This window comes from Lactuca virosa, chromosome 7 (genome assembly GCF_052849685.1).
Source record: "Lactuca virosa cultivar CGN04683 chromosome 7, Lactuca_virosa_CGN04683_v6, whole genome shotgun sequence".
Classification (NCBI taxonomy): Eukaryota; Viridiplantae; Streptophyta; class Magnoliopsida; order Asterales; family Asteraceae; genus Lactuca; species Lactuca virosa.
The window spans coordinates 69,591,174-69,608,993 of NC_136432.1; the positions used below are offsets into that span (position 1 = coordinate 69,591,174).

The following is a 17,820-nucleotide window of genomic DNA, read 5'->3' on the forward strand; positions in this document are numbered from 1 at the left end:
TTCTAGAGTACATCCGAGAGGCCCAGCAGGAGGCTATGAAGGCGGAACATCGGAAGAGTGAGCGTATTGTGGGTCAGGTTTCCTCCTTCGAATATGATAGCCGTGGAATGTTGACACTACACCGTAGGGTGTGGGTTCCATATCATGGAGGGGTGCACCAGGTTTTGATGGAGGAGGCGCACAAATCCTGATTCTCGATTCATCCCGGGGCGACGAAGATGTACAGAGATCTTCGTCCTGATTACTGGTGGCCCTGCATGAAGTGGGATGTAGCCTGGTACGTCGAGAGATGCCTGACCTGCAGGAAGATCAAGGGCGAGCACCAGAGGCCTCACGGCAAGACGCAACCGTTGAATATCCCTATCTGGAAATGGGAGGATATTACTATGGATTTCATTACAAAGCTTCCCAGGACCGCACGAGGGGTGGATTCGATTTGGGTCATCGTCGATCGGTTGACCAAGAGTGCTCATTTCATACCGATCCAGGAGAGCATATCGGCCGAGAAGCTGGCCGATATCTATATCCGAGAGGTAGTAGCTCAACACGGAGTGCCAGTCTCTGTGATTTATGACAGAGATGTGCGGTTCACTTCCGGATTCTGGAAGAAATTCCACGACGAGTTGGGTACTCGTCTGCACTTTAGTACCGCTTTTCACCCGCAGACGGATGGTCAGAGCGAGTGGACCATCCAGACTTTGGAGGATATGTTGTGGGCATGCGTTTTAGAATTTGGTGGTAGTTGGGATACCTACCTTGCCTTGGCAGAGTTTTCCTACAATAATAGCTACCACGCGAGTATCGACCGTCCTCCCTTCGAGATGTTATACGGGAGGAAGTGCAGGACCCCGATTTGCTGGGGTGAGGTTGGGCAGAGAGTCATGGGGAGTAGCGAAGTAGTAATCAAGACAACGGAGAGGATCCAGCAGGTCCGGAGCAGGATTCCGACTGCTCAGAGTCGGCAGAAAAGTTATGCCGACAAGCGTCGTTCGGACCTGGAGTTCCAGGTCGGGGATATGGTTCACCTGAAGGTGTCACCTTGGAAAGGTGTCATCTGGTTCAGGAAGCGGGGCAAGTTAGGCCCCAGGTACATCAGTCCTTTCAGGGTTGCTGCTCAGGTGGGCAAGGTGGCATATAGGCTGGATCTGCCAGCCGAGCTTAGTCATATTCATAGTACCTTTCACGTCTGCGAACTGCGGAAGTGCCTGGTAGACGACTCTATAGTGGTGCCTCTGGAGGATATTCAGGTGGACGACAGCCTGAACTACATCGAGCGACCAGTATCTATCCTCGACCAGAAGTCGAAGGACCTGATGAACAAGAGGGTTGAGCTGGTGAAGGTGCAATAACAGCACCGTTAGGGCTCAGAATGGATTTGGGAGCCAGAGGACGAGATGCAGGAGCACTACCCCGAGCTTTTTTCAGATGCAGTAGCAGACTTCGAGGATGAAGTCTAAAATAAGTGGGGGAGATTTGTAATGCCCGGTTCCCGGTACGTATTTTATATAAAAGTAATTTCATTTTTACACTGGGACTCGACGAGTTGGAGGCCCAACTCGTCGAGTAGACTGGACTTTGGACGCGGGTTTTAAGTAACCTACTCGACGAGTTGGGAGCCCGACTCGACGAGTAGGACTGCCTGGATGAAACACTAATATTTAGGGTTTGCACCCTATTTAAACACATTATCTTGTCCCACTTCAGCCTCCATCGTCTCTCACAGTCCAGAAAAGCCCTAACTCGAAACCCTAAAGCATTTGGAGTGTTCTTGATCCATTTTTGTGTGTTTGTGGTTGTTTGAAGCTTGAAGAAAGAAGTGGAAGCTTGGTGGTTCCAGAAGAAGCAAGTAGATGCAAAGGTTTTGCTTCATTTCCAGCTCATTCAAGGTAAAAAGCTTCAACCTTGACCATTTATCTCTTAGATCTCTAGTTAGGGAAAGTTTCTACCTTTTTTAGGTGTTAGTAGAGCCATTTTCGGGGTTTGTGGTTTTAAGGGGGGTATGACTTCAGATCTGGAACCATTGGGGGTTCCCATGACATAAAGGTGCCAACTTTATGGCCATGGGAGTCCCATGCATCATATAAACCTCATTTAAGAGTCTTTTGAGCTAAAAACACCATGCATGAACGTCAAGATCGTAGCTTTACATGTAAAATGGACCCCAGGAGGTCAGATCTATGTTTTGGATGCATTAAGACCATCTGAAATCGACTGAATAGGTTTGGACATAGAGGGACTCGGCGAGTCACTTATGTGACTCGGCGAGTCAGGTTTCATTTTCCCCAAAACCCCTTCTGATAGTGAGTGTGTGTTGAGTTGGAAGAGGACTCAGCCAGTTGGGTTCATTATGGACCTGAAGATCATCGTACTCGATGAGTTCAAGGATGAACTCGGCGAGTCCAAGGCAATATCCCAAACGTATGAAGATGAACTCGTCGAGTTCAAAGAGGAACTCGGCTAGTCAAGGACTAAACACCTTAACTCAGATGAAGATGAACTCGACGAGTTCACGGATGAACTCGGCGAGTCAGTTGTAGAAGGTCCCGAGTTTGTTTAAAGGAGAACTCGGCGAGCCCTTATAAGGCTCGGCGAATAGGATCGAGTCTTGGCATTTTCATGATTTAGGAACTCGACGAGTTGTGGGGCCAACTCGGCGAGTTGAGTCAACTGGATGTTGACTTTGACCTAGAGTTGACTTTGATCAAGGTGTTGACCTTGACTTTGACTTTGACCTAAGACAACCAGGAAATGGTAATTAAGGAAGATTGTTATGTGTAGGATCTGAGAGGGGTTGATTCGGGCAGCAAAGATAGTTCAGACACTTTACGAGGTAAGTTACCTTCTAGTAGAAGTGGGTCTACGGCCACAATGTCAGCCCACTAGTAGGAGATGGTTGTTAGATAATTGTCTTTGTGATAGTTATCTGGTGTGTTATGTTTTATGTGATAGTATGCTATGATGTTATGAGATATGTGATAGGAGGGGTAGGATAGACCTCAGTACCGGTCGATAGGACCGAAGGGGTATGCCAGCACCCAGACAAGCTAGGCAGTATATGATTTATATGTTGATGCACTAGGATGCTATGTCGTAGAGTAGGGGGTGAAATAGTCCCCGGTACCGGTCGAAAGGACCGAAGGGGTAGGCCAGCACCCTGATATGCTAGGCGAGGTACCGGTTGATAGGGCCGAAGGGTAGGCCAGCACCCTGGTATGCTAGGCAAGTTACCGGTTGGCAGGACCGAAGGGGTAGGCCAGCACCCTGATATGCTAGGCAAGTTACTGGTTGAAAGAGACCGAAGGGGGTAGTACCGAGATATGTTATATTATATGTGTTATGTATGGTATGTGGCATGATGGGGGAACTCACTAAGCTTTGTGCTTACAGTTTACAATTTTGTTTTCAGGTACCTCTTCATCGAAGGGGAAGGAGCCGACACGGTAGCAGGGCATCGCCCACACACACACCTGATTTCCGCACTATGATGTCCTTGGGATTGTACTCTGACATTATTATTATTCCATGACATGTTTTTATGACATTTGGCTTATGGGTTATGAGTTTGATATGATATCGATGTTGTTTTTCAGTAAATGGTTTTATTAATTACTTAATTAAAAACAAAATTTTTGGTCTTGAAAATTGGGATGTTACACTCGGTCTGCTGATCCAAAAAATCCCCGCACTAACACCATCAAATAATATCCAATTTATAATTGGTTCTCAACCCATATTCAAGAATCTAAATTACTTGTCCAACATCTAAGGTAAAAGACCATTTTACCCTATTCTTACTTGGCCCAACCCATTTACTCAAAAAGTCCAAATTCATAAATGGCATCCCAAAGCCCAATATGGCCCAACTTGCTAAATGGTCCCAAAACCCATCATGGACTAAATCCAAGAAAGCCCATCGCCTAGCAATGGCCCAAATTCAGAAGTCCAATCACCCAACAAGGCCCAAACCCTAAAATGCCAAAATATGGCCCAAACCCGTGAAAGTCAACCGAAAGTCAAATTCCTGAGTATGCTTGGCATACTCAGATTTACGCTCAATGTACTCCTTCCGGGGCCAGTACGAGCTGGGTACGCCCCACGTACTCCGCAGACAACCAACCCAACTCATTAAGCACTTAATCAGTTAAGCCATTAAGCCAAACTCTTAATCTAATCATAAATGGTGACTTAACACGTAAAGTTGGCAACTTTACTCCCATGCATGACTTAATGGGACCCAAAAATCAAAAAGAACCATATTAAATATCCTAACACATGCATGGACGAATATAACTCAAAAAGGTTGCATTTTTTTATGGAAAATGGACCTCAAAGGTGATAAGATCTAACATCCATGGCTTCTGGAGTAGATCATAATCTCACATATGGATCAAAGGACCCAAAAATGCACAAATAACACCCTAAGTTGGATCTAGGAAGGAACCATCAGTTAAGAGCTTTTTACCTCAAATATCTTGCAAATATGAAGATGACTCTAAATCTACAAGCTCAAGCCACTCCCACGTAACCTGCAAGTGTTCTTATTCCTTTACTTTACCAAAAACACCACCAAAACTCACTTCCAAGCACAAATCTCACAAATGGATATTAAGGTTGTGATCGTAGGGTATCGAGAGATGGAAGTTGTTCATAAGGAGGTCCAAAGGTGTCATAAGTTATTTAAATAGGTCAGAAACCCTAAAATTAGGGTTTTCCCCCGAATTACTACTCCCACGTGTGCCCAACGTATGTGGGTGCATCCGCGATCCAACCAACGAGCCAATACGCTCAGCGTACTGAGCTAGGGACTGAAATGAGAGAAATTTACATTAAGTGTTTAAAGGAACATACCAATATCTTGAATGTTATAATTCTCCCCCACTTGAATCAAACTTCATCCTCGAATTCCGCTGTCGCAAATAACTCCGGGTGATGCTCCCGCATCTCATCCTCCGGCTCCCATGTCCATTCTGAGCCCTTGCAGTGCTGCCACTATACGTTCACCAACTCGACAACCTTATTCCTCAAGGTTTTCGTCCTCCTATCAAGAATCGCTACTGGTCTCTGGACATAATTCAGGCGATCATCCACCTGAATATCCTCCAGTGGAACCACTGCGGAATCATCAACCAAGCATTTCCGCAGCTGAGAGATGTGAAATGTGTTTTAGATCTGACTAAGATCCTTGGGAAGATCCAAGCGATAAGCAACCCGACCTACTCGCGCCAAAACCCTGAAAGGACTAATGTACCTGGGGCCTAACTTGCCCTTATTCCTGAATCGGATGACACTTTTCCAAGGTGACACCTTCAGGAGAACCATATCCCCAACTTGGAACTCTAGGTCTGATCGGCGCTTGTTGGCATAGCTCTTCTGCCGACTGTGTGGTGTCTGAAGTCTACCCCGAACCTGCTGAATCAACTCGGTAGTCTTGAGTACCACTTCAGTACTCCCTATGACTCGCTGACCGACCTCACCCCAACATATCGGGGTCCTGCATTTCCTCCTATATATCATAACAAACGGAGGTCGATCGATGCTGGCGTGATAACTGTTGCTATATGAAAACTCCGCCAAAGGGAGATACATATTTCAACTCCCACCAAAATCCAATACACACGCCCGAAGCATATCCTCCAAGGTCTGGGCAGTCCGCTCGCTCTGTCCGTCAACCTATGGGTGGAAAGCCTTGCTGAAATGCAGACGAGTACCCAACTCCTCATGGAACCTCTTCCAAAACCTGGAAGTAAACTGGACGTCATTGTCTGAAACCACAGAAACCGGTACCCCATGCCTTGCCACAACCTCCCTGATGTATATGTCAGCCAACTTCTCCATAGAGATACTCTCCTGCATCAGAATAAAATATGTGCTCTTCGTCAATTGATCCACGATGACCCAAATCGAATCCAGTATGTACGCTGTCCGGGGCAACTTCATAATGAAATCCATGGTGATCTCCTCCCATTTCCAAACAGGAATATCTAACGGTTGCATCTTTCCACGAGGCCACTGATGCTCGGCCTTGACTTTACTGCAAGTCAAGCACATCTCCACATACCAAGCTACATCCCGCTTCATACAAGGCCACCAATAATCAGGACGAAATCCCTATACATCTTTGTCACCTCGGGATGAATGGAGAATCTCGATTTGTGCGCCCCCTCCATCAGAACATGACGCGCACCACCCTAATAAGGAACCCACACCCTCCGATGGAGAGTCAATAACCCCCGACTATCATAATCGAAGGAAGCCACTTGACCCAATATGCGCTCACTCTTCCGGTTCTCTTCCTTCATAGCCTCAACCTGAGCCTCTCGAATCTACTCCAAGAGTGGAGTAATCACTGTCATCCTCATACATATATCCCTTATCGGAGCCGCGACCGCCTTGTAGCTGAGAGCATCGGCCACCACATTGGCCTTCCCAGGATGGTAAAGGATCTCACAATCATATTCCTTCACCACATCCAACCACTGGCGCTGCCTTATGTTCAGATTCAACTGGTCCATCAAAAAGCTAAGGCTCTTGTGATCCATGCAAATAGTACAACGGACCCCATATAGGTAATGTCGTTAAATCTTGAGGCCAAAAACTACAGCCCCCAGCTCTAAATCATGCGTATGATAGTTCGCGTCATGAGGCTTCAGCTGCCTCGAAGTGTAAGCAATAACTCGACCCCTCTACATCAGAACTACACCCAAACCCATGATCGATGCATCACAATAAACCATGAAATCCTCAACACCCTCCAGCAGGGTCAACATCGGCGCCTCACGCAATCTCTGTCTCAGCGTCTCACAAGTTGCCTGCTGCTCAGGCCCCTAGAGAAAAGTGACAGTATTCTTCGTCAACCGACTCATAGGAAGCACAACCTTTGAGAAATTTTGAATGAACCTCCGATAGTAATCTGCCAACCCAAGGAAACTCTGAATCTCAGATTGAGACTTCGTAGGGATGTTAACGGAGGCAAACGGGACGGGGAGTGCATCCCCCGCCCCTGTCCCCAAAACTTCCCCGTTCCCCCGTCCCCGCCTTCGAAATGTCCAATCTTCCTACCCCTGCTCACGCCCCCAAACCCCCCTTATTACCCCTGCCCCCGTTCCCCCGCCCGCGATTGATTTTGGGCTGAAAGAAGTTGTTTTTTGGGCTAAAAGAAACTATTTTTTAGGTAACAAATAATTATTTATAGCATAATTTTACATGTTAAAAATAAAAAATTTATGGCATCTTAACAACATTATACTAACAACTTAAAAACATGTTTTTTTGTTGAATTTTGGAAGCTCAAAATAATGTTGTTGTTTAATATATTTATATAATTAATATATGTAAATATATGTATAATTTATTAACGGGATCCCCATGGGTGTTTCGGGACGGGACTACCCACTCCCGCCCCCGCCCCCAAAATTAAAACAGGGGTTAACCTTGCCCTTGCCCCCGATTTTTTTAATAAATACCCCCAAAGGGGAAGGGGTCCCCATGGGAACGGGGTCCCACTGTACTTTTTGACATCCCTAAGACGTTAGAACCTCCCATCCCATCACCGCCTCAAACTTGGCCGGATCGAGCAAAATACCGTTCTGGTTGACAAGGTGCCCCAGAAACTGCACCTCGTGTAACTAGAACTCACACTTGGATAACTTCGCATAAAGTCTATCCCGCCTTAGAGTCTCCAATACCTCCCTCAAGTGCTCCTCATGCAGCTACTGGGTCTTGGAGTAGACCAGGATGTCATCAATGAATACAATCACAGACCGATCTAGCATCGACCTTCCTACACGGTTCATGAGGTCCATGAACACAGCTGGAGCATTGGTGAGACCAAAGGGCATCACCATGAACTCGTAATGTCCATTACGAGTTTGGAAGGCCGTCTTCTGCATATCCTCCTCTATGATCCTCATCTGATGATAACCCGAACGTAGATCAATCTTGGAAAACCAAGATGCACCCTAAGGATGGTCACACAAATCATCAAACCTCAGGAGTGGATAACGGTTCTTCACCGTTAGATTATTCAGCTCTCGGTAGTCAATACACATCCGATGCGACCCATCCTTCTTCTTTACAAACAGGATTGGTGCTCCCCATGGCGAACTGCTCGGTTGAATGAACCCCTTGTCAAAAAGCTACTACAACTGTGTACACAGCTCCTGCATCTATGTAGGATCTAACCGATATGGTGCTTTGGCTATCGGAGCCGCACCCGGAACCAAATCAATCCAAAACTCCACCAGCCTCTCCGGAGGCACTCCAGGCAAGTCCTCCGGGAACACATCAGGGTATTCCCGAAAAACCAGCACGTCATCCACAGTCGCCTTACCCTTCTCCCGGGTATCCATAACATAGGCAACATATCCGGAAAAACCCTGCTGAAGATAGTGTCTAGCCTTACTTGCTGAACATAGAATCGGCCCACGCTGAGCACTCTCTCCCTGAACCACTAACTCTCCCCCACTTGGGGTCCGAATTCATACTAACTGATGCTACCAATCAATCACCATCCCATTGGGGCTCAACTAGTCTATCCCTATAATAACCTTGTTCTCGGGAAAAAGAATGAGAAACAAATCAATCGGATACTGCTCGCTAAACATCTCTAGAACACAACCCTGATGAACCCTCGATACCCATACATATCAGTCATCTGCAATCTCAACCTATAATGGACAATCCAGCTCCCCCGGAGCACCAGCAAACATCTTGTTGAGCGCAAGAGGTACGAAAGATCAGGTAGCCCCCGAATCAAAAAATACCAAGGAAGAGATACCGTTCACAAGGAACGATCCGATCACCACATCAGGTGTTGCGCGAGCCTCCTCGGTTGTCAGCTGAAAATCCCTACTCCTCGCAACAGGTGCATCCGCCTTGCCCTGGCGGCCATCAGTAATCCGTAGAGTTACTGGAGCGGGTGCTACCACTAGTCTTGCTCCTGATAAACTCAGGAAATCGTCCTTCTTATGGCCCCTATGATTGCAATGGAAGCAAATCAGGTCAGATGTCTAGGTGATGGTGGTGGCAGTAGTGCAATCCCTGCTAATATGTCCTGTCCTGCCACACTTGAAGCAACTAGATGCACCCACCCTGCACACTCCATCGTGCCTATTGCCGCACTTGCCACGGTGGTTCTGGCCCTCATGACCTCTTGATCTTGAATCAAATACCTCGGTCCTCTTGCCCAAACCCTCTGAACCTTGAACCTGATCTGACTTCCTCTTCCCTTCCATCTCCAAATCAATCTCTCTCTCCCTGACCCTTGCTATCATATCATCCAGTTTCCTGCAACTGGATCGGCTCACAAACTGCTAGATATCACTCCTCAACATCTCATGGTATATTGCCTTCTTCATCTCCTCCTCCTCCATATACTGTGGAACTAGTAATTCCCTCTCGTGGAACATCGCGGTGATCTCAGTCACCGTCTCATTAGTCTGTTGGAGATCCTGAAAGTCTCGTGCCAACTGTTGGACCTCAATCACATGTGTGAACTCGGCCCGAAATCTCGTCACAAAATCCTCCCAAGTCATGGAATCAATCGCGTCACCTCCCAAGGCATGTCCTACCTCCTCCCACCAGTCTCGAGCTCTTATCTTTCAGAAGATAGGAACCAAGTCTGACCTTTGCCCCATTGAGACAACTTCTAGTGTAGAAGGCATTAACGACATCTGCTAACCAATGGCTGCTTGTAATTAGGTCCTTCTTCCCAAAGAACTCTAGGGCTCCACATGCCCGAAACTCATGGAAAGTCAAAGTGTGAGATCCCATCATCACTAGCATCTCAGAACGAAATGAGCCCAAACACTCCTCTAAAACCTCCATGATACCCTCCTTGATCGTACCAAAGATCACAGGAGTATGCTCGAGTATGTTGCGGGTAATCTCAAACGAAATGAACTCCCCCATCTGATCATCCAACTGTCCGGCTCCAGAACCCGAACCTAAACCCTCACCAGCACCAGAACCACTAATCGGTCTTCCTCGAAGGGTCACCATACTGAAAGTAGACCATTCAAACCATCAGAACATGCATAAATATATATATCGAGGAGTCTTATACTCTACTACCTTCCACATCTATCCGCACTTTCCTCAAGGATCCTTGTGAATCCTCCAAGTCACTCCTTATCTATACATACAATCCTCAACAAGACAAGGCTCCCAACACTAAATCTTTTCCCATGTTTTCCTAGGGCAACCACCACATTACTCCCCGCCAACTACTGTAGAAGGAACTCCCCCTAACATCCTCTAACAAGCTCACGAATAAAATTACATATCGCCAACACCCGATAATTTTTCGAATGAAAGGTCTCACACTACAACGGTTGGAGTCAATCAAGATCTGGCCAATAGAGTTAAAACCTAACCTTCTAAAATTATTTAGTCTCAACACTATGTAACTTAGTATATTCGCTTACTTGTTAGCTGAAGTTAATGGGAACTCCTAAAAGCACAAAGCAAGCAGCATTCGAGCATCGAGTAATCAGAACAAGCATAACCTAGACATGCCATCCTATCACTGACTGATCAGTACTAGCATGCAAGTTTACAAGCTCATACAGTAGGCATATAAAGGCATCTCTCCTAGCATTCTATCATGCAAATCCCAAGAAGATCCTTATCCCTAACTAGCATGCGATTCATAGATTCACAAATCAAAGCATATCATAAAACATGTATGGGTATTTTTGGAAAACCTACTTGAGCTCGGTTGATGGCATGCACCACAACCCATTTCTTTTATTAGAAAACCCTTTTATAAAACATTTCTTTTTGAAAAATCTCCCAAACCTTTAGTTTGAGTTCATACATACCTGAGAGTATGCCTAAATCCCTCAAACTAAGGATCTGATACCAACTTGTAATGTCCCAAAATTAAGGCCAAAATTTTCATTTTTTTGAATTATACTATAAACCATCCTTCGAAACATATCCATAAACCATAATAATCAAGTTTGATAAAAACATCCAAATACATCAGAGTAAGGTAAAATGCAGAACATCATGGTGTGTGTGATGCGATCACCTCGAGCTCTTCCCCTTGGATCCAAAAGTAACTGAAACATAAACTGAAAACCATAAGCACAAAGCTTAGCGAGTTCCCCAAATTACCACATACCACACATATCAAAAATATAATGGGCCCCACCCATCATAAACATGCCATCCTATCAGAACAAGCATAACCTAAACATGCCATCCTATCACTGACTGATCAGTACTAGCATGGAAGTTTACAAGCTCATACAGTAGGCATATAAAGGCATCTCTCCTAGCATTCTATCATGCAAATCCCGAGAAGATCCTTATCCCTAACTAGCATGCGATTCATAGATTCACAAATCAAAGCATATCATAAAACATGTATGGGTATTTTTGGAAAACCTACTTGAGCTCGGTTGATGGCATGCACCACACCCCATTTCTTTTATTAGAAAACCATTTTATAAAACATTTCTTTTTGAAAAATCTCCCAAACCCTTAGTTTGAGTTCATACATACCTGAGAGTATGCCTGAATCCCTCAAACTAAGGATCTGATACCAACTTGCAATGTCCCAAAATTAAGGCCAAAATTTTCATTTTTTTGAATTATAATATAAACCATCCTTCGAAACATATCCATAAACCATAATAATCAAGTTTGATAAAAACATCCAAATACATCAGAGTAAGGTAAAATGCGGAACATCATGGTGTGTGTGATGCGATCAGCTCGAGCTCTTCCCCTTGGATTCGGAAGTAACTGAAACATAAAGTGAAAACTGTAAGCACAAAGCTTAGCGAGTTCCCCAAATTACCACATACCACACATATCAAACATATAATGGGCCCCGCCCGACATCGAGCCCTGTTCGGAATAGATCTGTCAATCATCAGGTCCCACCTAGCATCGGGCCCTGCCCGGTATACATACAAACAAATAAACACATGCAAGAATCACAAAGATAAATAGCATACAATATAATCATCATGCCCGGCCCGTCATCGGGCTCCGCCCGATATACATATCAGATATCATACATGCAAGAGTCACGCAGACAACTAGCATTCTAATCAAAATAAACTATGGGTCGGTATTGATTCCTTCGACACGCCCAACACAGTGAGGAAACTCACCTCAAGCTGTCGAATCTCTCAGATAAAATCTCGGTCTTCTGATCCGGAAAATCCTCGTGCTAACACCATCAAATAATATCCAATTAATTATTGGATCTGATCCCATATTCAAGAATCCAAATTACTTTTCGAACATCCAGGGTAAAATACCATTTTACCCTTTTCTTACTTGGCCTAAAACCAAGGTCCAACCCATTTGCTCAAAAAGCTTAAATTCCTGAATGGCATCCCAAAGCCCAATATGGCCCAACTTCCTAAATGGGCCCAAAACCCATCATGTCCTAAATCCAAGAAAGCCCATAGCCTAGAAATGGCCCAAAGTCATAAGTCTAATGGCCCAACAAGGCCCAAACCCTAAAAGTCCAAACTATGACCCAAACTCGTGAAAGTCAACCGAAAGTCAAACTATAGAGTACGCTTGGCGTACTCAGACTTACTTTCAGAGTACTCCTTGCAGTGCCAGTACATGCAACGTACGAGCTGGGTACTCCCCACGTACACCGTAGACGACCAAACCAACCCATTAAGAACTTAATCGGTTAAGCCATTAAGCCAAACTTTCATATCTGATTCGAAATGGTGACGTAACACGTAAAGTTGGCAACTTTACTCTCAAAAGAACTTTATTAAGGATCCAAACACATGCATGGACCAATATATCTCATAAAGGTTGCATTTTTATGGACAAGGGACCTCAAAGGTGATAAGATCTAACATCCATGGCTTCTGGAGTAGACCTTAATCTCAAATATGGCTTAAAGGACCCAAAAATGCACAAATAACACCCTAAGTTGGATCTAGCAAAGAACCTTCAAGTTAAGAGCTTTTTACCTCAAATAGCTTTCAAAGTTGAAGATGGCTCTGGATTTACAAGCTTAAGCCACTCCCAACCAACCTCCAAGTGTTATTCTTCCTTCACTTTACCAAAAACACCACCAAAACTCACTTCGAAGCTCAAATCCCACAAATGGAAATTAAGGTTTCGATCATAGGGTATAGAGAGATGGAGACTATTCATAAGGAGGTACAAGGGTGTCATAAGTTGTTTAAATACGGCACAAACCCTAAAAATTAGGGTTTGCCTTTGCATTGTGTACGCCCTACATACTCCCATCGTACATGGGTGCATCCACGATCCAACCAACGAGCTAGTACGCCCCGCGTACTGAGCTAGGGACTAAAATGAGAGAAATTTACATTAAGGGTTAAAAAGGAACATATCTCGAATGTTACACCTTTATACGTCTTAGTTTAGAAACTATACTAGACTACAATCCCTATAATCAACATCCAATACCAACTCTATTTAGACAACACTATCCTAATTTAGTGTTAATATATAATACAGAGTATTAGGTATTTAATATACATTTAATATTTTAAGTAATAATACTTCTATTAAGATCATCATATAATAATATCATATATACATCTTAACACATATATAACCATATTTTCTTTGCACAATGCATGTCATCAAATATACATCTAACAAATATTCCATATAATAAACATTTAATTCACATATCAACATTCCACATATATTAAATACTTTTAGTAAATACTTGTATTAAAATCATGTTCATGAAAGTAACTATGCACTCACTTGATTGGGATGAAAGATCCACGGGAACACAAGTTCCTCGGCTAATACTTCAACTTATCCATTTTAAACAATCTAAATATGAATTTTAGTTTGTTTCAATATTTGTTCGTATTTATTCTGGATTCTTTAATAATACCAAGAAATACTTCAAGTTCGATCAAATAAGGAACAACCATGTAAGATCATATCAGAGGTAGGATCCATTTGATATACATAGTATACTGTTTGGAAAATCTACTTTAAACATCTCACTAGATCTAGCCTAGATATCACTCCCGTAAGTAGATCAATCAGTATTATGAATAGAATTACTGAAAAATCTAATTTATAAATGCATAATAATGGCTATGAATATAAATATAAGTGACACTTAAAGCGTAGTCAGTTCAGCTTAAATTATAGAGTTTCTAGCGAAAAGTTGGAAAGTCGCAGGCATAACTTCGACTCTGAATATTTCTATTCGTTTGGAATTCCACACGACCACACCTTGCTAAAATGCCTGAGACTAGAAAGTCAGATCCCAAAGGTTTGAGATAGAGTTTGAGAGAGAAAGAGTGAGAGAGAGAGAGAGATTAGAAGTAAGGTGTGAGCAAATGAGTTGATTTTCGCTGCTATTTATAGAATGCTCGAGGGTGTGCACCCTATCACTATAGGCGCTCCACACTTCATCGATGCGGCCGGTTCTATGCGGTGCCATCTTTCATGCACTCTATTGTACTATGTCATTTGGTCGGTGGAAGGAGAGGTTGTTGTCTTTGCTACGTGGCGCGCTCTCAGGCCTCCATGCCATCACAGACACGTAAATTCTCATATTTTCGAAAAATCATATATCTCACATACGAGCTCCCTGTTCGATGTTCTTTATATCCATGCGTTTGTATCGACGAGTACTATAACTTTCCTTTATATCTCAATAGCTAATTCTCAATCTATTTTAACTTCATATTTTTATAGAGATTACACTATTAAAATTCGTGCAAAAATCATAACTCCTTCATACAAACTCCGTTCTTGACGTTCTCTATATCGATGAATTCGTATTATGAGTACTTCAACTCCTGTTTACATTATTTTAGCTAACAATCAACCTATTTTCATTTCAATTTCTGTGTTGCATACTATTGTACTGTGTCACACTGAAACTTCGAAAAATCAAAAACTTCCTCACACGAAGTCAGATTTAAGCATTCTTTATATGCACATTTGTGAGGCAACAACCGACTCGTATCATGGCAAGGTTATCCTCAAGTTGTGCAACACAATGATATTCTTCAAGAAAGATGACATGTTCTGCAAGAATGATGACATATTCTGCAAGACTGATGACACATTCTTCAAGATTGATGACAAATTCTAAAATAATATATTATATATTATAATTTTTGTATATTCTTTAAGAATGATGATAGATTCTTAAAGAATGTAGTATAGAAGGTTGTCTGTCATCTTCAAAATGTTATATATATTTTCGGTTAATGTTATAAAAATGGTTGTTTTATGTTATAAGAATGGTTCTTATTTTTGTAATATAAATTCTTGATTCTACTACAATACATTTATCTTAACGAATAATATGTTATTGTCTAATATATGCATGTATATTTTTTAAGAATGTTAATTCAAAAAATAAAATAAAATAAAATCAAATCAAATAAAACTCTTTAAATGAATCATATTCTTTAAGAATGCAAGAATAAAAATATGTGTTCATATATCTTGAATGATGTCGTATTAAAAAAAAACCGATTTAATTTGAATGATTTGAATAAAAATAAGATTATATTAGATTTGTATTAATTAATTTGATCTGATAGCCTAAAATGTAGGTAATTTGAATTCATCTTTCTTGATAAAATGTCATATGTGACTTTATAATTAATTAAATATAAATATATAGTAACGCTAGTCCATGTTAAGATTATGCACCATAAGAATCCATCTTTTCATTTTTTTTAATCTAATCACTATAGTTATGTTATACATTCATAAAATATTTGTGATTCATATTTAATCATAACATTATATATATATATATATATATATATATATATATATATATATATATATATATAAAGTGAAAGAAGAAGAGAATGAAAGCGGGGTATGATCCACGATAGGGGTAAGAAGCACAGGGTTTGCCGCTTGGGCCTGATTCCCACTTAGGCACCTAAGCACCCTGCACCCCTTCGGGGAAGATATATGTGTATAACACTTGGCCTACTAAGCCTAACACATGTTGTTACGAATGTGGGTTAGGAATTGAGACAAATGGTAATATCTTGGAAATGGTGGGTGCTTCTCAAGCCTAATATGTTCTATCATGTATTTCAAACTAACATTAAGTCCTTAACCAACATGCTTTTATAATTTAAAAAAAAAAAATCTTTTATCGACAAGCAAAGCCTTAAGAAGTCGTTGTCATCGTTGGTTTTTGTGGCGTGACATGAGAGTTATAATAAGCCGACACATGCCACTAAGAATTTGAACATATTGTAGAGAAACTTTTATACCACTAGCCTTATCTTATTTGTCCAAAATAAAATAAGATTTAAATTCATTGATTTTCATAGTAAATGAATTATAGATAGTGTAGCTACGGTAAACTAATGAGAGAGATATATTAGTAATAGTGTTATATAGTCTACAAAACCTTCTGCATATATTTTCGATAATTGACAAATATATAGTTTATACGATACAAATAAGCAATTAATGCATGTTATCTGCAGTTTTCAAGTTACTCCTCCTAGACGGAACTTTTCCTTTTATTCCGATGGCTGTTCTTTGAAGAATCCGATGAAGATGAAGATGGTGATGGTGATGATCGTTTTTTTGTGATATATCTTTGTGGATTTTCATTGTGTGATTCGGTTAAATGAGGGAAATTCAGCAAAGCATGAGATCCACGGTGCTTAAATGCTGCTCGATCGTACGCCATGGCTGCTTCCTCCGGCGTCTCATAAGTCCCAAGCCATAATCTTGACCCTTTCTTCTCCGGATTCCTCATCTCTGCTGTGTACTTCCCCCACGGCCGTCGTCTCACTCCTCTATACTTCCTCTCAGGCTGTGATTGTAATGGGGGAGCTTCAAAATTCTTAACTTCATCAGAATTAAAGTCCTTCACACATGGCGGGGATTTCTGATCCTCCCCACTTGAAAAAACCTCCTCGCCAAACGTTACCACGTTTCCTGTTGAGAAATCCCACTTCAACGGCATGCTTGTAGCTGATCCTAAGCAGGTACCGGTAAGATCGCTGCTAGTCGCCGGAATGTCTGCTGAAATATCCGGCAACTCGTTAATGGTTATGGCAAGAATAGGATTTGAATTTTTTGGGATTTGAACAATATCGCCATTGTAACCATCTAATAAGCTAGAGATCTCAGAGTCATCCAAATTTGGCAATGGCCAGATCGGATCATCCATAAGATAGCTGGAACTCCGGCTATATGACTCACCGGAGCAAGAGTTGGCTGCAAAAAGAGATGATATTTCTTGATCAATATTTATCGAGGACTCTTCAGAGATGGCCGGAATACTCATATCATTATTGGAAACCATAAAACCGGATGGGTCGTGCAAGAAATTATCGGGATGATCATGATCATCAAGAAGATAATTACTAATGGATTCGAGAAAAGTATCAAAATCGACTTGCTCTTGTTCATACATTGTTATTTGGTTTATTTAGGGTTTGAACAAGATAGCAAGCAAGAGATGATGGCAATGAAACATGAGTTCAACCACACTTGGTCTTATATACATGGAAAGAGAGAGGCTGCGCCGTCACTTTAGTAGATTTTTTTTGAAAAAAATAGAGACCAGGTACTTTTAAGAACCAACGTCATCAAATCAACCAATTGGATATTTTTAAAATATAACATTTTTCATTTTTAGTCTCTTAGTTATATAGTAACTTTACATACGTCTCTTATTTTATTTTAATTTTGTTTTATTTAAAATAAGTTATTACTATTTCTTTATGGATACTAAACATTATATTATTAAATTTTTTAAAATATAATTTATTTGATGATTTAGATAATGTTTTCATTAAAAAACCATGTTTATATTTTTTTTACTTAAAATAA

General features: G+C 41.8%; 1 protein-coding gene across 1 annotated transcript; it reads right to left on the minus strand.

Annotated features, from left to right (window-relative positions):
• Window positions 1-16,335: 16,335 nt before the first annotated feature.
• Window positions 16,336-17,440, minus strand: LOC145125614 (uncharacterized). The gene has a single exon (XM_079061047.1). The coding sequence runs from the start codon at window positions 17,399-17,401 to the stop codon at window positions 16,478-16,480; it is 924 nt and encodes a 307-aa protein (XP_078917173.1). The 5' UTR covers window positions 17,402-17,440; the 3' UTR covers window positions 16,336-16,477.
• Window positions 17,441-17,820: the final 380 nt, after the last annotated feature.